The sequence below is a fragment of the Aotus nancymaae genome, unplaced genomic scaffold (assembly GCF_030222135.1).
Source record: "Aotus nancymaae isolate 86718 unplaced genomic scaffold, 86718_ANA_hifiasm-v0.15.2.pri h1tg000011l, whole genome shotgun sequence".
Lineage (NCBI taxonomy): Eukaryota > Metazoa > Chordata > Mammalia > Primates > Aotidae > Aotus > Aotus nancymaae.
In genome coordinates this window covers 23,265,646-23,288,179 of record NW_026988422.1, presented here as the reverse complement: position 1 = coordinate 23,288,179, position 22,534 = coordinate 23,265,646, and the positions used below count along the sequence as shown (strand labels likewise).

At 37.5% G+C, this 22,534-nt stretch overlaps 1 protein-coding gene across 2 annotated transcripts in view; it reads right to left on the bottom strand.

The window, feature by feature from the left end:
• The window catches only part of STRN3 (striatin 3), a 127,396-nt gene that overhangs the window by 48,295 nt on the left and 56,567 nt on the right, over positions 1-22,534 (bottom strand). For both annotated transcript variants that reach the window (XM_012468395.3, XM_012468403.3), the window contains exons 2-5: positions 17,541-17,644; positions 17,030-17,103; positions 12,764-12,845; positions 8,664-8,837 (exon numbers count right to left, since the gene is read on the bottom strand). In XM_012468395.3, the coding sequence (XP_012323818.2) occupies positions 8,664-8,837; positions 12,764-12,845; positions 17,030-17,103; positions 17,541-17,644 (434 nt within the window). The remainder of the gene's footprint in view (positions 1-8,663; positions 8,838-12,763; positions 12,846-17,029; positions 17,104-17,540; positions 17,645-22,534) is intronic.

The following is a 22,534-nucleotide window of genomic DNA, read 5'->3' as shown; positions in this document are numbered from 1 at the left end:
AATTCTACTCCTCAGGAGCACAGGAAGTAACAGGACGATATAATGTTTGCTGAATTTCCTTTGCCCAAGTCCCACAAGGGTGGCAAGGAGGGGATTGGGTAGATGTTACACTTACAGTTTGTTTGAATCATAGCGGAGGAACTCTGGGCTTAGGGAACTTGAATCTTTATATTGAACAGTAAACGTGACTTCCCAGAAGACTGCCTCTATCTTACAAGGCTGTTTGTTATATAAATATCCTTAAATAGATAATCCAGAATAAAAGGGTAATATGTGTCTCTGCTCACAGGATGTTTAGAAACATGAGAGATCAATGGAGAATTGTCTCTAAAAAACAAAACAAAAATGAGATAGTGTCACAAACTTATAAGAATGACTAAAATTAAGGAACGCAGTCTGGAGTGGAGTTGATGAAGAGTAGAAAAAGATTAGAAGAGCTACTGAGCTGAAGAATGAAAAAAGGAGTCAGCCAGTGAAGAAAAAAAAAAGGATTGTCAGGCAACTTTTTAGGGGTCTAGTGAAGCTGGCTAAGAATAATTTGGGGATCATAAGTATCGTTAATCTTTGGTTGTTGAAGCAGTTGCTAAAATGAAGTTCTGCTTGCTAGGAAGTACTCAGGAGAAAAAAGGCAAATAGTTCTAAATAAATTGACAAGGCATACAATGAGTAACAAGAGAGTCTCCTGCTCCATCCTTCTCTATATTTGATTCCTACACACTAGGAACAACCATTTTTCAACTTCTTTTTAAAGAAGCTTCCTTCGTTATTTACCCTATTTTTTCTAAATAGCATGCTTAGATTGCTATTTCTTGATAAAAATTTAGTTCCCTTACAACCTCTATCCCACACCTACACTTCCTCCTATAACAGTAATATAGTTACATCAGTTTACTTTCATCTATATTAATATTCCATGGTTACAAAGTACATATTAGTATTTCCATTTAAATCACATTGCAATGACTCTACTTCCTTTCTTTTATATATAGTTTTCCTGAAATAACTGCCCAGTGTGGTTTTTCTTAACTGCCTGGTTTTCCAAGGATGTTATCACTATTCTCCTCTGAATTTTCCAGCAGAACCACACGTCTCTTTTCAAAATCCTCAGACACATAAAGCAATGTATTAATTTCGTATTTTCTAAGAAACTTTCCTTCCAATGTTCTGTCCTCCTTCCATTCTACTCTGGCTACTGTCCAGGCCCACTGAGTAACTATTTCCTGAAATTTCCTTTGCTTCTCTTTATTAAATATCCTTTTTCTTGGATCCTACACTTTCCTCCTCAACCTATTCTCTCAGAATGCTGAGACACATCTCCAATAGCTTCCTGAGAAAAAAATGAAGGGTAAATTTGAGGCTTTCACATCTAAATGTCTCTTTATGCTATTAATACTTTCACAAACAATACAGTACTTGGCTCAGTATACAAATCTAAATGGAAATCACTTTCCCTCAGAATCTTTAAGGCACTGCTCTACTATATTCTAGCTTTGAATGTTAATTTAATAATGCCTGATTCCTAGTCTTTTCAATGTAGTCTAATTTTTCTATCTGGAAGATTTCAGAATTTCCACTTAATTTTCAGTGTTCATGATGATAACCTCTGTATGGATCTTTTTTTAGTACCTAGAAAGAATCCTTTCAATCTGGAACAAACATCCCTGGAAATACATTCTGAAAATATATTCCAGAAAGTTTTCTTGTATTACTATTTTAATCAAGTTTTCAACAACACTTAATTTGTATTCTCTTTTTGAAACTCCTAGTCAGATACTGATCCTCCCAAGTTGATCTCTGAATTTTCCTCTTTTTGGTCCTAACTGGTATACTGTCCACATGAGTGCCATGGTCTGAATATTTGTGTCCCTTAGCAAAATTCCTATGTTGAAACCTAATCCCCAATATGATGGTATTAAGATGTAGCCCTTTGGGAGGTGACAGAGTCTTCATGAATAGAATTAGTACCCTTATAAAAGAGGCCCAAAGGAGCCTGCCTTTTCTACCATGTGAAAACTCAGTGGGAATTCAGCAGTCTGCAACCCAGAAAAGGGTCTTCACCAGAACCCAACCATGCTGACACACTGATCTTAAACCTCCTGAGCTGTGAGAAATAAATTTCTATTATTTATAAGCTACTTAGTCCATGGTATTTTGTTATAGCCACCCAGAAGGACTAAGAATATGGCTATGTCTTGTCAAGCTGCTAACTTAACTTATACATGATAGGTCACAGGCCCAGCCATTTCACTGACATATTCCAATTTTCAGTATCATTAGGCCTTTTCTATTAATGTAATTCAATTTTAATATCTTGCTTATAAGAGATAAAAGCTGCCAATGTACTGGAAGTCAAACAGTAGGAGAAAACAGGAGATGTCAATGCTTAGCTGGAGACGTTCACACAACCCCGCTGTTTCCATTTTATACAATAACCCTATCTTTCAGTTGTTTTATTTCTTAAGAAAACAGAAATCACTGGTGGAAAATACACTGCCATTCTTTGGAGTAGGGGAGGGGTACTGTTAAGTCAGTTTCGCAAGATGAAGGAGGATTTAACATTGTGCTTCTTAAACTTTTATTTTTCTTTGAGATGGAGTCTCCCTCTGTCACCCAGGCTGGAGTGCAGTGGCATGATCTTGGCTCACTGCAACCTCTGCCTACCGGGTTCAAGCAATTCTTGTGCCTCAGCCTCCCTAGTAGCTAGGATTACAGGTGCCCGGCACCATGCCCAGCTAATTTTTGTAGTTTTAGTAGAGATGGAGTTTCACCATGTTGGCTAGGCTGATCTCAAGTGATCTGCCCTCCTTGGCCTCCCAAAGTGCTGGGATTATAGGTGTAAGCCACCATGCCCAGCCTGTGCTTCTTAAATAAACTTTAAACCAATTCTCTATTCACACCCCTATTTAAACCTTTAACTCCAGATGTACCAAATACCTGTAATTCCTTAGCCTTTGTGGCTTTACTGGAATTCTGTGACTTGAATTGGCTTATTCCTTTTCTTCATCTTATTGCTCTCAAATGCACTTATGTTTAACAAGCTTTCTCAGGGCCAGTTATCATTCCTCCATTTTCTTTCTGGATTCCAAATTGTTAAATTCTCCCTATCTCACAGACAGTATACTCTCTCATTCTTTCTTTATGTCGTTTTCTTGTTGTTCTTTTGTGTTAATGCATCTTAAGCCCTTCACTTTCCTTTTAGCAAAATTTCTGAAAGGCACACAAGTAAAATGTGACTTTAATCTACCATGTTTAAAGTAGAAGTCTCCATCTGTGGATAATTTTCTCTTCGCCAATTGTTTATTTACTACTGTTTATCATTCTAAAAAGACTAACAGAATCTTGAAAATGAATATATCCAGATGAAAGGGAAAATAAAATGAAGCCAAGGGTAAGGCTGCTAAGTAAAAGACTAAATATATCAAAGCATTTTCTAGAAGAGGCCCACAAATTTGGCCCTGAGATTCCCAACAGTTAAAAAAAAGGGGGTGCAACAACTGGAGGTTCAAAGGGTGGGGAGCAACAACTGGAGGTTCAAAGGTAAGTAAGACCAATTATTAAGAAGCACCACAACTTTTCCCAGCTGTAAGATCTAAGAGAATAAAAAGGTCTAAGAGAATTTTCCCAATAAATCCTCATAAAGTAGATGCTTTGTGATATGATGCACTATGCAAACACAACATCCCCTACCATAAATCAGGAAATACAATAGTGCCACTCAGTAGCATCTAATAAACACTAGTCTTGGTGGGGGATCACATTTCAACTAGATACAAAATATTTCCTAATAGCTAACAATTATGTAATACTGTGTGCCAGGTATTGTTCTAAATGCTTTATATTAATGCATTCCTTCTTCATATCAATCCTAAGACCCTCATTTTATAAGTAATAAAAGTAACATTCCCTGCCCTAAGTGATGGCTAGTAACTAGCGGTTAACTTAGGATTCAAAACCAGTCTGTCTTCAGAATTCATATTAACTATTAGGCATAATGCCTCTAAAATATGAATCTAAAATTTGGGATCTGAAATCTAAAATCACATCCTCTACTTTTGAACATTAAGATTGCTTCTAATTTTCTCCTACTATAAATAAGAATGTAGTAGACATCATTTTGCTGAAATATTGATCCACATGTTACACATTTTCTTATTCCTAGGAGTTTTCAAATGGCCCTAATAATGGCTCAGCCATAACACGCCTACATTAGGGCAGAATCAGAAAATGTCAGTCTACTCATTAAGAAGAAAGCCTTGATTAAAACAACTATTTCCAGCCAGGCACAGTGGCTCATGCCTGTAACCCTAGCTCTTTAGGAGGCTGTGGAAGGAGGACTGCTTGAGTCCAGGAGTTCAAGACCAGCCTGGAGAATATAATGAGGTCCTATCTGTATAAAAACTTACAAAAATTAGCTAGGTGTGGTGGCATGTGGCTGTAGTCCCAGCTACTCTGGAGGCTGAAGTGGGAGAGCTGCTTGAGCCTGGGAAGTTGTGGCTGCAGTGAGCTGTGATTGTGCCACTGCACTCCAGCCTGGGCAACAGGGCAAGACACCATTCAAAACAACACTAAACAAATAAACAAACTACTACCTAAATGTCCATCAACAGGTAAAGAAATAAACTATTAGGCATATTGCCTAATGTTTATACAAAATGTAGTATATGCATACACTGGAATATTGTTCAGTTATGAAAAGAAAAAGATCCTGTCATATGTGACAACATGAATGAACCCCGAGGACATTATACTAAGTAAAACAGGCCAATCACAGAAGGACAAATACTACATGAGTCCAATTATGAACAGTGGTTGCCATGGGCCAGAGGGAGGAGGAAATGGGGAGCTGTTGTTCAAAAGTTACCGTTTCCAGTCATACCAGATAAAAAAGTTCCAGAGAGCTGCTGTACAACACTGTGCTTCTCTTAACAATACTGCACACTTTAAGAGGGCAGATCTCATGTTATGTGTTTAACATACACGCACACACACACTCTCCAAAAAGCTATCAAAGTCTTAAGAAGCTTTACAAGGAGAATATACAGTTTATTGAGGATCTTTGTAAGATGATGCAAAGAACGAGGGAAAAAAAAGGATCGGCCAGGCACGGTGGCTCACGCCTGTAATCCAGCACTTTGGGAGGCCAAGGTGGGTGCATCACGAGGTCAGGAGTTCAAGACCAGTCTGGCTAACATAGTGAAACCCCATCTCTACTAAAGATACACAAAATTAGCTGGACATGGTGGTCTGCGCTTGTTATCCCAGCTATTCGGGAGGCTGAGGCAGGAAAATTGTGTGAACCTGGGAGGTGGAGGTTGCAGTGAGCCGAGATCGCACCATTGCACTCCAGTGCCCAGGTGACAGTGCAAGACTCCGTCTCAAAAAAAAAAAAAAAGGATTTTGATTCAGATTCAGAGTCAGATGTGGTATGGCAAATTTGTATTGCTGTAAAATATTTATAAATCCTATGAACTAAAATTACATCCAGTGACCAGTTTGGCTAAAAATACTTGATAATGTTTCTGCTTTTTCTCTTATACTACAAAACACTCTATGCTTCCTGAAATCACATTATAGAAAATAAGGGCTCTATTTTATGTCAAAGTGACTATTAAGAGCTCATTTCTCAGAAAGAAAAATTCTAAATCAAAGACTTATGTTAACTATAAACCTTAAGCACGGCCAGGCGCAGTGGCTCATGTCTGTAATCCAAGCACTTTGGAGGCCAAGGAGGGCGGATCACCTGAGATCGGGAGTTCAAGACCAGCCTGACCAACATGGTGAAACCCCATCTTTAAAAATAAATAAATAAATAAAAATAAAAAACTATAAACCTTAAAGAAAAAAATACATACACATATATGTATCTCTGTGTGTGTGTATTTTTTTTTTTTTTTTTTTTTGAGATGGAGTCTTGCTCTGTTGCCTAGGCCAGAGTGCAGTGGCACAATCTGGCTCACTGCAACCTTTGCCTCCTGGGTTCAACTGATTCTCCCACCTCAGCCTCCCAAGTAGCTGGGATTACAAGCATGTGCCTGGCTAATTTTTAAAATTTTAGTAGAGATGGGGTTTTACAATGTTGAACAGGCTTGTCTCAAACTCCTGACCTCAAATGATCCACCCACCTCAGCCTCCTAAAGTGCTGGGATTATAGGTGTGAGCCATCTATAGGAATAGATGCCCAACTGACAGGAATATATTTTAGACAACTGTACAATATCATAAAATATATCCAGGATGTGAAATAATCTTTATAAACTATACGTATTATTTCTTCCTTTCTTTCTTTTCTTTTGAGACAGAGTCTTGCTCTGTCACCCAGGCTGGAGTGCAGTGGCGTGATCCTGGCTCACTGCAACTTCCGCCTCCCAGGTACAAGTAATTCTCCTGCTTCAGCATCCCAAGTAGCTGGGACTACAGGTGCATGCTGTCATGCCCAGACAATATTTTGTATTTTAGTAGAGAGTGGATTTCACTGTGTTGTCCAGGCTGGTCTCGAACTCTGGAGCTCAGGCAATCGGCCCTCCTCAGCCTCCCAAAGTGCTGGGATTACAGGTATGAGCCCCCGTGCCCAGCCCATATCATTTATTTCTTAAGCTCTAAATGACCTCAATGAACTCATCTGGTTTTTTTCCCATTTTCCTTTGTCTTTCTAACCTATGGTACGCAGGGTAACATCTCATGGTAAAAATGCTTAACTCCTTGTATTTATCAAGTCTGTATTAATCAAAGTATATCTGTTAGACAGACAATAACAATTGATGATGAAATGTGGAGAAATCAGAATCCTTATAGTACTGCTGGTGGGAAGGTAAAATAGTGCAACCACCTTGGAAAAGAGTTTGGCAGGTCCTCAATCTTCTTCATTAGTCAAAACTTGGAACCAACCCACATACCCATCACCTGTAGAAGAAACACATAACAAAGGCCCAGTATGATGGCTGATGCCTATAATCCCAGCACTTTGGAAGGCCAATGAAGGCAGACTGCTTGAGCCCAAGAGTTTTAGACAAGCCTGGGCAACATGGCAAAACCCTATCTTTGCAAAAATATAAAAATTGGCCAAGCATGGTGCTGTGAACCTGTGGTCCCAGCTATTCAGGAAGCTGAGTGGGAGGATCACCTGAGAAACAGGGAGGTTGAGGCTTCAGTGAGCTGTGATCATGCCACTGCACTCCAGCCTGGACAACTGAGTGAGACCATGTCTCAAAAATAAGAACAATAATAAAATAAAAAAGGAACACATAAACCAAATGTAGTATATCCACAATGGAATATTATTTGGAAATAAAAAGGAATGAAGTACTGATGCATGGTATAACATGGATAAACCTTTAAAATATGCTAAGTGAAAGAAGCCACTCACAAAAGACTGCTTATATGGAATATCCAGGATACACAAATCTACAGAGACAGAGAGCAGATTAGTGGTATCCCAGGGTTGGGAGATAGGGGGAAAATGGAGAGTGGCCACCTAATGGGTATGGGGTTTCTTTTAGGGGTGATGAAAATGTTCTAAACTTAGATTGTAGTGATAGCTGAACAATTCTGTAAGTATTCTAAAAACTATTAAATTGTATTCTTTTAATGGGTAAATTTTATGATATGTTAATTATATCTCAATACATGTTTTTATCTGGTAGCTTTCTAAATCCAAACACAATGCAAAGCCTTGTTTCTTTCACACTAGTGTCTAAATAACCATTGCTCATTCTAGTGACAGAGTAGCATTATAATTTGTTGAAAATACTCTAGCAAAAATTTAAAAATAAGGATGTTAAAATAGCTCTGAACTACATAAAATCAGCCTCAAATCTGATTCTCCACCTATTTCAGAACTACAGCCATTCTCTTATTATCAAAACTTAACAGGTTGGGTGCAATGGCTCATGCCTGTAATTGCAGCAGTTTTGAAGGCTGAGGCAGGCAGATTGCTTAAAGCCAGGAATTTGAGACCAGCCTGGGTAAGAGAGCAAGAACTCATCTCTAAAAAATATATGGTGGCGCATGCCTGGAATCTGAGCAACTCAGGAGGCTGAGCGGGGAGGGTCACTTGAGCATGGGAGGCAGAGGCTGCAGTGAGCCAACACCATATCAGCGCATTCCGGCCTGGGCAATGAAGCCAGACCCTGACTCAAAAAACAGACAAATAAAAACCAACTTAACATAGATAAATTTTAAAAGCCATTAAATAGAAAATTTATTTGCCCATAGTACCTTGGAGAGGGGTGGGAGGTGGCTAGGTCTTTAACTCTGAACTCGATCTTTAAAAGTTGTTAATAGTAGCTGGGAGTGGTAGCTCACACCTGTAATCCCAGCACTCTGGGAGTCCGAGGCAGGTGGGTCACCTGAGGTCAGGAGTTCAAGACCAGCCTGGCCAATGTGGTGAAACCATCTCTACTAAAAACACAAAAATCAGCCGGGCATGGTGGTGGGTGCCTGTAATCCCAGCTACTTGAGAAGCTGAGGCAGGAGAATCACCTGAGCCTTGGAGGCAGAGGGTGCAGTTAAGCCGAGATTGAGCTATTGCACTCATGCCTGGGAAACAAGAGTAAGATTCCGTCTCAAAAAAAATTTTTTAATAGCAGTAACAAGAAGCTAAAGAGATTAATAGTAATAATTTCCATAATATGTATTACATAAACTATGTTAAGGATAAAACATACCTTTTTATTTCTTGTCCTTTCTGCTTAGGAGATTCACCTCCATTTAGGATCTGTTCTAAATTCTTTGTTTCTACTGATCCATTTTGTTCTGAATTAGATAGTCCAAGTAATGACCTTACCCGCTGAGACCGTACATCTAATATTGTATCTGTATAACCTACTTCCTGAAGATATCTGTAAGAGAAAATAAATATTAAAATCCATATACTGTTAACAAGTGCCAGACTCAAAATCGTATCAAAGGAATTTTAGAAAAACCAATAATCCTATAAAATATACTCTTCCTTTGTCTCAGTTTCTTTCTTCTCTAAAGACTAGTTCCATTTCTAACAGAATTATGCCAATTATAAACCAAAATTTAAATTAAAAAGCACGAGTATGGTTAACACTGATTAAGAGCCAATTATCTCAAAACCAAGAAGCCCTAGTGCCTTAAAATGCTTTTAGGATTACATACACACACACGTTTTTAAATTTCCATACACTCACAACCACAATTTTTTCTTTTTTCTTTTTTTTTTTTTGGAGATGGAGTCTTGCTCTGTCGCCCAGGCTGGAGTACAGTGGCGTGATCTCGGCTCACTGCAACTTCCACTTTCTGGGTTCAAGCAATTCTTCTGCCTCAACCTCCCAAGTAGCTGGGACTACAGGCACGCGCCACCACACTTGGCTAATTTTTGCGTTTTTAGTGGAGACAGGGTATCATCATATTGGTCAGGCTGGTCTCAAACTCCTGACCTCGTGATTCACCCACCTTGGCCTCCTAAATGATGGGATTACAGGTGTGAGACACTGAGCTTGGCCATTTTTAAAAATTTCCACACACACACACACACACACACATTTTTAAATTTACAAACAGCCACACACTACACATACATTTTTTAATTTCCAAGGAGTGGTAAAGAATGAGGAGAACTGAATCTTAGCACAAAGACATACTAAGTTTAAACTTGGGTTGTTAACTACAGATTGATGAATACACTAATTCTCCTTCTAGGATCTAAGATCCCATATAGTACTCCTTTAGTACTGTGGTTTTCAATCTTTTACTATATTTAAACCAAGGAACTTAACCTAGGATCTAAGACGAGACTGGAAAAGAAGAAAGGAATTAGATTACGATACACAGATAATGAGCTGTGAATGGCTTTGTGACAAATTAAAATATTTAAGAGGTTAATGAAGGATGCTTAAAAGAAGCCTTAAATACTGCTGGCAGAAGAATAAAAGATTTTTAGGTGAATGATAAAGAGAAAAAAACTAGATAAGGACACTAACACAGCAAGAAGTAAAAATGGAGGAGAATAAATGTGAGAAAAATAAGCAAGATATAATCTTTTTGACATGATGCACAAATATATGCGGAAGCAGAATGAAAAAACAAGAACTTTGGGACAATTTTCAGGTTTCTAGCTTGGACAGCTAGATGACGGGTACATTCAAAGAAATAAATATAGAGTCAGAATCAAGTTTACAGAGTACCTATCAGACAACCACATAGTGTCTATAAAAAAAAAAAACACAAGTGGCAATGTTTATTAGACACATAGATGATACAAATCAAAAGCTAAGAAGAGACTGGCCTGGGTATACAGATTTGGGTCATTAATCTTTGGTACTATTCGAAGCCATGGATTTAAATGAAGTTACTCACAGAATAAGCATAAATAAAAAGAGAAAGTCTGGGTATACAAACACCCAAACGACTAGAATCTTAAGAAAAACTCAAAGGAAAATGAAAATACTTGAGAAATTAGAGGAAAAAAGTGATAGCAGAGAGTGCTGTCATGGAAGCAAAACTAAAAGTTTCAAAAAGGAATAGATAATGTCAAATTTTTCCAAGATATCAATTATAACAAAGAAGGTCTCTTGAATATGTTTGTGATAGCTGCTTCAGAGGAACATCAAAATGGAAAACACCTGATGAACAAGAATGAAGACTATGGGGCTAAACTACTCTTAAGTTTGTCTATAAAGTCATAGGGAAAGATAAAGGTGTCAAGAGACTAAATTGTAAATCCAGGCAATGGGATTAGGCATTTATGAGAGAAATACTGTCCAAGTGATTTCTCTACAACTGTCCTCACTCTTCTAAAAAATGCAGTCCTCTCTTGGAGAGAACAGCTCCTATCGTACTCTAACCATTTGGTGTGAACGAACTGCCAAGATCTCATACAACTCAGGTAAAAACAACTGACTCATGGGCAATCATTTGATTAGTCAGGACAACACTTATCCTTTTCAGAAATTGTTCTAAGACAGAGTGTTCTCTGACATATGAAAAAAAAGTGGTTCTCAGCAGAAAAGAATAAACCTGAGACAAGAGAGGGGTAGAAAATCAAGTAAGAATGTCCTTAGAGTTTCCAGTCTGAGATAGCCTCCAAGTTACCCTAGCTCTTCACTTCCTGACACTTGGTTGTTCACTATTTCACAATTTCCTTTAACTCTGCTGGTTATCCAGCATCCTTCCAATCAATAATGTATTCTTTTCTTCAAATTTTAGTCACTTATAATGAGAGCCTGGATTGATAAATACCTTTTTGAATGGAACATAAGAAACTAAGGTAAAAGATAAGAGGTTTAAATACATTTACAGAGGCTGGGCACAGTGGCTCATGCCTATAATCCCAGTACTCTGGGAGGCCAAGGCAGATGGATCATGAGGTCAGGAGATCAAGACCATCCTGGCCAACATGGTGAAACCTTGTCTCTACTAAAAATACAAAAATTAGCTGAGCATGGCAGCATGCATCTATAGTCCCAGCGACTTGGGAGGCTAAGGCAGAAGAACTGACTGAACCCGGGAGGTGGAGGCTGCAGTGAGCCAAGATCAAGCCACTGCACTCCAGCCTGGGCAACAGAGCAAGATTCCATCAAATAAATAAATAAATAAATAAAAATTTAAAAATACATTTACAGAAAGGAAAGCAAAGTGTTAAGGGAGTTCTCAACTGACAGCCTTCATATTTTCAGTGAAGCAGAGCCTGAAGTGCTCTAATGAAATAAGGGAGAATGGGCTGAGATGTAATAAAAGTTTAGAATATCCACTGAGGACAATGGAAGCAGAGGGTGGCCAAGGGTTATGGAAAAGGGTTCTCTGCAACGTTTGGACAGGAAACCATGAATATATGATAGCATTCACATGATCCTCTAGTTTTTATCCAAGAGTTAACTAGAAAGAGAAGCAGTAGACAGAATGAACTAGAGCTCAAGTTTTGCAGGTAAATTCAGTAAAATGACTGGTGAGGAAGTGGTAAGCAGTGGGTAGCAAGAAAATTAAGGGTACTAGATAAGGGTGATCAATTATGGAGTCTAAGCTGGAGCTAGGGAAACAGAAATAAAATAAATGCAACTATAGGTAGAAGAGCTAAAGAGAAAAATGGTATAGTCAAGGATCTAAAAATCATGGTAAAGTCAGAGGGCAAATAACACAGTGGTCAGAGGTGAAATGCATGGTGACTGTCCAGACCATGGAATATTCTAAAGATAGTTCTACAAGATCAAGGGTGAAGGTAAAGATACCTAGAGTGGAAAACACTGAATAACTGAAAAATCACCCAGGATATCAGTAGGATACAAATTCCAAAACTTTCAAAATATAAGGAAAATAAAAGATGAAAGACCAAAAAAAAAGATTTACCAGAGAAATACTTCCAATACAAAAAGTAATTCAAAAATCAAAAAGGCTCCTAGAAAATTCAAGTAAAAGGAGGATTTGGCAATCCACTTCTGAAAAGTTTCAGATGAATTCAGCTAAATTCATTCTCTAGACCAGTCACACCCACATTGAATTGTGTGAATTCTATACTGATAGGAATGGAGGGGTCTAGGAAGTAAGAATTCTGTATTGCTTTTGTTCTGTTCTTCAAGTTATCCAGTCTTTTAGACATTCTACCCTGCAAGTAAGAAGACATCATCATCCTGAAACTCAGAGGAAACAAACTTTTAAAAAGATCCAAGCATCTACACAGCAAAAAAGCAGCAATACAAAACACATACACATTGTCCCAATACAATTTTTTACTTGTACATTGATTCAATATAAGAACTTTCATACCTAGATCCTTAAAGAAAGTTGAAAATAAATAAATACTCACTGTCTTAAAAGCTGTCTGCCTTGCTTCCACGTTAACTGGCTATTCTGAGGTGCTGTGGGAGCCTCTGTGTCTTTGGTTTCTTCTAAAAAGTAAGAAAAAAAAAGTTTTACATACATTATTTCAACTCCTGAAAATATTGCCAAAGTTTTCTTAGGGATAAATTCCCCCAAAAAATTCCTAAATATTTTAAATAGGACAGGAAAAAATTAACTTTTACTAAGTATTAACTGTGGGTCACTCATTTGAAATGTCCCAATAACCCAATGACTTAAGTACTACGTTCTCCATTTTAAAACAGGGAAAACCCAAGTGTACTTTATTAGTATAAAGGATTCAAAAATCAAACACCCAGAAGATAAAATATTATTAGAACTGATTTTCTTTTTTCTTTTTTGAGACAGGGTCTCACTCTGTCACCCAGGCTGGAGTAGCAACATCTCGGTTCACTGCAGTCTCGACTTCCCTGGGCTCTAGAGATCCCACCTAAGCCTCTCAAGTAGTTGGGACCACAGACACATACCACCATGCCCAGTTAATTTCTGTATTTTGAAGAGATAAGGTTTTGCCATGTTGCCCAAACTGGTCTCAAACTCCCAGGCTGAAGCGATCCACTTGCCTGAGCCTCCTAATAAGTGCTGGGATTATAGGGCATGAGCCACCGTGTCTGGCAAATTAATTTTTTTTTTTAATTACTAGAATTCTGCTGAGTTGATTGCCTTTGAAATTAAAAAGCTCAACAAGCATCTCTAGAACAAAAGTTAAAACTATTTACTGACATTTATATCACAGAAATATTTCCCCATAAACTCATAAATTCCCATTACTAAAATAAAGACACAGTGAAGAAGAGATGGGCTTCAAAGATCAACCCTCACACTGAATGCTGAGGACTCTGTGAGGCTCCTAGACTCCTTAAAGTCACTTAGTACCTGCTGGTAGTAATTCAAATCCTCTACAGGCATTATTTCTCTAACCCTAACAATCCAATTATTAATACCTTCTGGCTGGGAACAGTGGCTAAGGCCTGCAATCCCAGCACTTTGGGAGGCCAAGGCAGGTGGGTCACTTGAGCCCAGTAGTTCAAGACCAGCCTGGGAAAAATGTCAAAACCTCATCTCTACAAAAAATGCAAAAATTAGCCAGGCATGGTGGCACATGCCTGTAGTCCCAGCTACTTGGGAGGCTGAGGGAGGAGGATTGCTTGAGCCTGGGAAGCAGATATTGCAGTGACCCAAGATCTGCCCCCAAGCTCAAGCAATCTTCTGGCACTCTAGCCTGGGCAAAAGAATGAGACTCTGTCTCAAAACAAAACAAAACCAAACCACTTCTTATTCTATCCCAAACACAAGCATTTCTTTGATTTCCAGAAATAATTATTTCATTCTGATATTCTATTTACAGAATAGAATAGTCACTCTGATTTTTCTATTTACATTTTTCTATTTATAACATTTTAAAGTTACATATAACACATAATCACTGGAGAAAAAATATATTAAAAAAAATAAGAAATACAACTGCCCAAAACCCTATAACCAAGAGTTAACAACTAGTAGTACTTTAGTGTTTATCATTCCTTATTTTCTACCTGAAAATATACATGACTAATACAATCCCACCCCTTTTTTTTAAATGTCCCAAAGTATACACTGCACTATAATCTGCTTCTGACACTAAAGTTACCTTGAACATTCTCTGTATGGCAATATAGATTAGCATTAAAGATGATTACATAATATTCTATAGAAAAAATATACCAATTTAACCAATCCCCTAATGTTGAAATTAGTTTCCATTTTCTATTATAAATAATGTTGCTAAGGATATTCTTGAAGTATACCAAGTGTATAGCTCAAGGAATTTTTGAACACACGCATGTAACCAGTACCTAGATGAAGAAACAAAACATTATCAGCATCCCCAAAGCCTTCCTTGTGCCCTCTAGTCATTAGCCACTCCAAAAAGGGTATGAACAGTATCTTAATTTCTAAAATTATCTAGATTTTAAAATATAATTTCTATGGATTTTCAATTTTATGTCATTAAACCATGTTGTCACATTCGGTTTTTAGTTTGCTCACTTTTGCTGCTAACCAGCACTCCATTATGCTAACATATTACAATGTACTTATCCATTTAATCTAATTCTGAAGACTGTTCTAGTTGTTTCCATATTTTCACTGTAAATAATGGTGCTATGAACATTCTTATACAAGTTTCATGATGAACATATATATGATTTTTGAATAGTGGAGTTACTGGATCATAGGGTATGTACATAAATATTTTTTGAGACAGGGTCTCATTTTGTCACCCAAGAGGGAGTGGAGTGGTGTGAACACAGCTTACTGTAGCCTTGACGTCCCAGGCTCAAGCAATCTTCCTACTTCAGCCCCTTAAATAGCTGGGACTACAGGGGTGCAACATCAAGGCTGAGAAATTTTTGTATTTTTCGTAGAGATGAGGTTTTGCCATGTTGTCCAGGCTGGTCTTGAACTCCTGGGCTCAAGTGATCGAATGCCTCAGCCTCCCCAAATGCTGAAATTACATGCTGGGATTACAGGAGTGAGCCATCGCACCTGGCCTAGGGTACGTATGTTACATCCTGTTTAGGATCCTTTAGTATCCTCTTTAGTCACAGTGTCAAGTCACTTTCAGAGCAGCATTATCAATGTATAATCCTAACACTAATGTCTACTAATTCTGGTTACGACACATCCTCAACACCTGATATTGCCTCTTTTGCATTTTAGCCACTCTGGTCAGCATCTAATTGTACTCCATTGTAGTTTTAAGTTGTATTTTCTTAATAACTAATAAAAATCAAGCAACATTTCATATATTTATTGGCCATTTATATATATTCTCTTCTATGGGGTGTCTTTTTAAGTCTTTTGCCCATTTTTCTGATTGTCTTTTCTAAATGTAGAAGAGAGGGAGCTCTTTTAAATATTTGAATATAACCCCTTTATAAGGTTAGGTTTAGGCTATATCTACTTGTTTTACTAAGAGAAGCGTATAAACACGTATCTTCTACTTTGGTCAAATCGATATTTTGTATATTTTCTTTCTTATATTGATTTCTTTGGGGATATACAAAAGGCAACATTGCTTCATTTAGTATTGTCTCCACATATACTCTGATGTAGATAATTCTATAATATGTTGTTCACATGATGTATTTTTGCCCATCCTTTGTTTGGTTTTCCACTAAACATCCTGAAAACATTTTACTTTGCTGTTATTGTGTGTCTTGTAAAGAAAACACCTGGATATTATTTTATTCCTCAACTTGAGGAATTTTTAATATTTAGGTTTATACAGATAAAAACAGCAGACTTGTTTTGCCACAATTTCAGCTGTGAGCAAAAAAGATTTATCTTGCTTTATACAAACTGTTACACTGGGACCATCTAGCCAATTCTGACTCTGCTTAGCCTCTACTGCAGGTACAATGTGGCTTTAACTAGCTTCCTTCCTTTACACAGAAGCCCTACAGTTCTAGAAGTGTCCTGCTTATTTTCTGAATATTCTAGCCATACTGGAAATAAAATGAGTCCCAAAAAAAGCTCTGAATTCACCAGGTATTTTTCTGGTGAAGTCACTCTACTCCCTTTAACTGCAAAGAGACCACTGTAACAATTATGGCTCAAAACATACCGCCCTTCCATGTTTCTGTTCCTGATTTTTTGCTTTTTCCAGCGAGGCGATTCTAGCATATTGTTTCTTGGCATCAGAATAAGCCTTCATAACCAATGAAAAGCCAGGTCAAAGAAAATCTATACCACTCCCATCTTGGTCTCTTAATTTATATATATTACAACAAATGGAAGCTATAATAAACAGCTCCGCTGCTAAGACTGAAAATGTTAAAGACTAAAAAAAAAATCAACTGCAAATCGTACACACGTTGTGTGTTTCTGCAAAGTTCTACGTACTTAATATTGAACTAAAAAACAACTAACTAAATTTTTAAAATTTACTATAATACCTAATTTCATTACCTTTCAGCTCAAATTACTACCATAAACACAACCAGTTTTACATAGGTTTCAACTCAAGGATAATGAGACAAGTCACCTCAGGATTGAGATGCACATGAAAATACTTACTTTTATTTATGTTTTTCCCCCAAACTCTAGACAGTTTACAATGGTCATTCTCTAACTAATATTATCAAACCAAACTGTGGGTAAAGAGAACATGACTGTTACATAAAAAATGAATTGAAAAAAAAAAAAAAGGTAACAGAAAAATCAAGTTTACCTGACTCAAAGGTTGGCATTTTCAAGTCACCTTGGTTCAGTTCTGTGCCATATTTTAATTTGTGATATTTTGCCCTGAAAATTTAATCACAAATTAGTAAAAGAGTAATTTTTTCCTTTTGTCATTCTTGCTATATATTACTCCAATAACAAAACATAATATGAATGTCTGTTTCTTTAAACTTTATTTGCAAAGAACATAGAATCTATTGCTGTAGAAGAAAAAAAGGGTAAATTTCTCAAGTAACACATACCCAAAAGTTAAAAAAAGATCAATTATCCTTTGTCCTTTTTTTACGTTCGAAAATTTAGATTCAATAACCAAACACATTTCTATTGAATTATTTTAATCTCTTGCCTTTCTTTCCCAAGTATGAATCAAATCAAGATATCATCATGTATTTGGGCAAGGCTTTGTGCCTTTCAAAAAAAGGTACCAAATACATAGTACAATTGTATACATGAGCATACTACTGTTCTACTTTATTCATATAAAAATGAGGCACACATACCTTTCTTGTTTTAATGCATACTCTAACATCTTTATTCTTCTTACTAAGTCCTTCTTCAAGTTCTCCTGACCTTTTCTTTCTCCTTGTAGAAATGCAATCCGGGCCTAAAAATATAAAAAATGCATTTATTTATATTTTCCCTTAACTATACATAGGAAACTGAAAAATGGAAAACAATAAATGCAAACTTTTGCATTTTACTCATGATATCAAGATTTTAAATTCATAAAAATGGGTCAGGCAATGGCTGACACCTGCCATCTCAGCACTTTGGTAGGCCAAGGCAGTAGGATTGCCTGCAATAGGTGTTTGAGAGCAACCTATAGTGAGATTTCATTTCTGCAAAAGATTTTTAAAATTGGCCAAGTGTAGTGGTGTGTGCCAGTAGTTCTAACTACTCAAAGCTGAGGAGACTGTCTCAAAAAAAAAAAAAAAAAAAAAAAAAAAAGCCAAACTTTCTGTTAAATTACACATCCCTTTTAAAATAAAGATAACTATAAATTAGCTAGTTTATAATCCTTAAGATCCCTAATGTTAATATTTCATCTTTATATAACCTTGAAAGAAAAATATACATAAAAATGGCACCTAATTCCTAACACACAATTTACAAAGAACTGAAAAACATTATGTTCACAAGCAGATATATACTTCAGAAAATGGATATTATTTCAAAAAACAGATTACTTCAAAAGCCTTTCTTTCCTGAAATACAAGAAAATTTATAATCTGGGCCAGTTATAGTGGCTCACACCTGTAATCCCAGCACTTTGGGAAGCTGAGGTGGGCAGTTCACCTGAAGTCAGGAGTTCAAGACCAGCCTGGCCAACATGGTGAAACCCCAACTCTAGAAAATACAAAATCTCTACAAAAATACAAAAATTAGCTGTGCATGATGGCAGGTGCCTGTAATCCCCGCCGAGGCAAGAAAATCACTTGAACCTGGAAGGTGGAAGTTGCAGTGAGCTGAGATCATGTCACTGCATTCCAGGCTGGTCAACAGACTGAGACTCTGTCTCAAAAAAAAAAAAAAAAAGTGATAATCTTTCCATTCTACCACCCCACTCCAAATTCTGTTTTATTTCTTGAAATGGTAAATGCCACAGTATTACAAATAGTTTAAGTAAGGCCACTCACTATACATTCCATTACCTCATTATTTTTTATTGTCAGTTTTCCACTGTGAAGGAAATTTTTTTCCTTAAGTGCCTTTTATCCTTATTTACTGAAAAAGGCAATTCTCTGCCTTTTTCTAGCCCCTCTCAATATGTCAGTCTCCTTTACCCACCTCACACTAAAGAATAACATTGAAAGAGACTGACATCTGTCTGGGGACATTTGCCATTATGCACACATTCACAATAAAACGAACTTTCACATGAGGTAGAATGTTCTCGCAGAGATGACACAGGTCCATTCGTTCAGTATGAGAAAGCAAGCTGTTTAATAAGCTAAACTGTTACTAAACTTTAGTTAGGATGTGTTGACTTCTACAAGAGATATATTTTAGCCAATAAGACCAGCTAAATCAAGTCAATTAATAAAAACACCTAAGTAATAAATAACCACTGTCATCAAAAAAATCTGTTATCCTAAAAAAAAATTTGTATGAAATTATCTATAACTTCATAACACCTTTGAAGTTATAAACAGCTACAGAGCTCATGAACAGCCTGGGCAACACAGCAAGACCCTGTTTCTACCAAAAAATCAGTAATTAGCCAGGCTTGGTGGCATGTTCCTGTAGTCTTAGCTACTGGGAGGCTGAAGCACAAGAATCACTTGAGCCCAGGAGTAAGGCTACAATGAGCTACGATCATGTCACTGCCTTCCAGCATGGGTGACAAGCAAGATCCTGCCTCTACAATAAATAAACACAAATAAATACCTACATGACGCATAAATACATATTTCCAAACCTTTTAAAAAGCACTAGGAGGAATGATAATGATTCAGAACCTCATAGTCTATGATCCTAAAGAAAAGAGCAGCATTTACTCTCTTAAGCTATGGAGCAAAGGGAAAATATGTCGATTTCATCTTATACTTTGATAAAAGATTCTCACAGGTTTTCTCCTGTGTTGGCTGTTTGTTGTTGTTGTTGTTGTTGTTGTTGTTGTTGTTGTTGTTTTTAAAAGCCAGGAAGCCCATACTATAGAACCATTATGTAGCTTTCAATTTTCAGATCTAATAAGCATTCTACAATTACCAGTAAAAAGGCTGAAAGAAACCTGTTTTATTATTCTGCTTCTGAAGAAGTCATAATTGCTGGTTTCTGATTGAGAAAGGCACTGAAACTAAGTGAAAGTCATAATGTCCTCTAAGAGATTCTTACTGCTCAGCAATATTTCCTATTAGAATCTTATACTGTTGTGAGAATTTGTTTTCATTTTCTTCTTCTGCATTTTTGTATTACCAACTATACACACTTGGAGAATCTAGTAAATCAGACAAGTGCAAACCACACACCAAAAAAACAAAAATTCCAAAGCAGCTACCAAACAGAAGGCTGAAATAATTCGCAAGAATTTAGGACAAGAAAAAGGCTCAAGAATTAATTAAAACATTTTTTTTTAATGTGGACTAGGGTGGGCATGGTAGCTCACTTGTAATACCAGCACTTTGAGAGTTCAAGGCAGGAGGATCACTTAAGCCCAGGAGTTTGAAACCAGCCTGGCTAACACAGCAAAACCTCGTCTCTACTAAAAATTCAAAAATCAGGTCAGGCGCGGTGGCTCATGCCTATAATCCCAGCACTTTGGGAAGCCAAGGCAGGTGGATCACCTAAGGTCAGGAGTTCGAGACCAGTCTGACCAACACAGAGAAACCCCGTCTCTACTAAAAATACAGAATTAGCCGAGCACGGTGGCACATGCCTGTAATCTCTGCTACTTGGGAGGCCGAGGCAGGAGAATCACTTGAACCTGGGAGGCAGAGGTTGTGATGAGCCAAGATCGTGCCATTGCACTCCAGCCTGGGCAACAAGAGAGAAACTCTTGTCTTTAAAAAAAAAAAAAAGTTAAAAATTAACTCGATGTGGCGGTATGTGCCTGTAGTCCCAGTTACTTGAGATACTGAAGCAAGAGGATCATTTGAACCAAGGGGTCAAAGCTGCAGTGAGCCATGACTGCCACTGCACTGCAGCCTGGGCAACAGAGCAAGACTCTGTCTGAAAAGAAAAAAAAAAAAAAACCACCACCACCAACATACAGATTAACCAAAAATACAAGGGGGAGAACCAAGTAAATGACAGAGAAGCCATAAGGACTGGAACTGACCTTATGACCTCATATCATCAAGTATATAGAGGGTAAACTGATTGAAGAGGTAAAGGTTATACCTGACAGTGATAACGTAGTAATGACCAATTAAATGATAAATTTAGCACTTAGTACAGGATCATTTACAATGCACTTTTCAGCAATATTATAGCATCATCTCTGCAAACAAACACTTTAAAAAGTAACCTCAAAAAACATATTCTCCATGACATCAAAAAATAAAAGTACCTAAAAAAGGCACGGTGATAATGCCAGCTATTTGGGAAGCTGATGGGGGAGAATGCTTGAGCCCAGGACTTTGAGACTAGCCTGGGCAACACAGTGAGACTCTGTCTCCAAAACTATAATAAATAAAAGTAACTAGGAAAAAAAACACCAAAGATGTGCAAGAGCTTTATATAGAAAATATAAAAATTTCACAAAGGCATTAAATACAACCTAAATGGAATAGCTGACTACTGTAAAAATACCAACTTTGACCCAAATTGACTGACAGATTTAATTTCAATCAAATTCTGAATTTGTGTATGTGTGGAACCTGACAAGCTGATACTAAAATTTTCCCTAAAAAATTCAAATTGCCTAGAACAGCCAAGACAATTATAAAGAATGAGATGGACCAACTACAGGGGCTCGCGCCTATAATCCTAACACTCTGGGAGGCTGAGGAGGGCAGACTGCTTGAGACCAGGAATTTGAGACCAGCCTGAGCAATATGGCAAAACTCCATCCTGCAAATTACAAAAATCAGACACGCATGGTGGCATGTACCTGTCGTCCCATCTATATGGGAGGACTGCTTGAGCCCAGGAGGCAGAGGTTGCAGTGAGCTATAATCACACCACTGTACTCCAACACGGGCCATAGAGTTTCAAGGAAAAAAAATTGAGGTGATAGAATTTGCTCTACTAAACAATAAGATATATTATAAAACTTCAGAAGTTAAGATACTGATGATTCAGGGACTGAAAACTGAACCAAAGAAACAGAACAGGAAGTCCAGAAACAAACTAAAGCATAGAAGATCATATGATTTATGAAAGGTGGCAGTGCAGAACACTAAGAATGGTTACTTCAAAAATGTTGTTTAGGGCTGGGTGCGGTGGCTCACGCCTGTAATCCCAGCACTTTGGGAGGCCGAGGCGGGTGGATCACGAGGTCAAGAGATCGAGACCATCCTGGTCAACATGGTGAAACCCCGTCTCTACTAAAAATACAAAAAATTAGCTGGGCATGGTGGCACGTGCCTGTAGTCCCAGCTACTCGGGAGGCTGAGGCAGGAGAATTGCCTGAACGCAGGAGGCGGAGGTTGCGGTGAGCCGAGATCGCGCCTTTGCACTCCAGCCTGGGTAACAAGAGCGAAACTCCGTCTTAAAAAAAAAGAAAAAAAAATGTTGCTTAATAATAGAGAATACAAATAAGGGCTAAAAATGAAAATGAACATCTGCCTGATAGTTTCTGCCTCATACAGTTTCAGGAGTATTACAGATCTAAACATGAAGGCAGGACAGTAATGCTTTTAGGAAATTAAAGAAATCTCCCCTTAATCTTGTAAAAATATAACAAGTATCTTTACAACTTCAGAGTAAGGGGAGATTTCTTGAAAAAGACAAAAACACTAGTCATAAAGAAAAGAATTAAAAATTTATTACAATAAAAATACTTTATTCAAGATAAAAGAGGAATTGGCAACCTACCTCAGGCTTGTTTTTG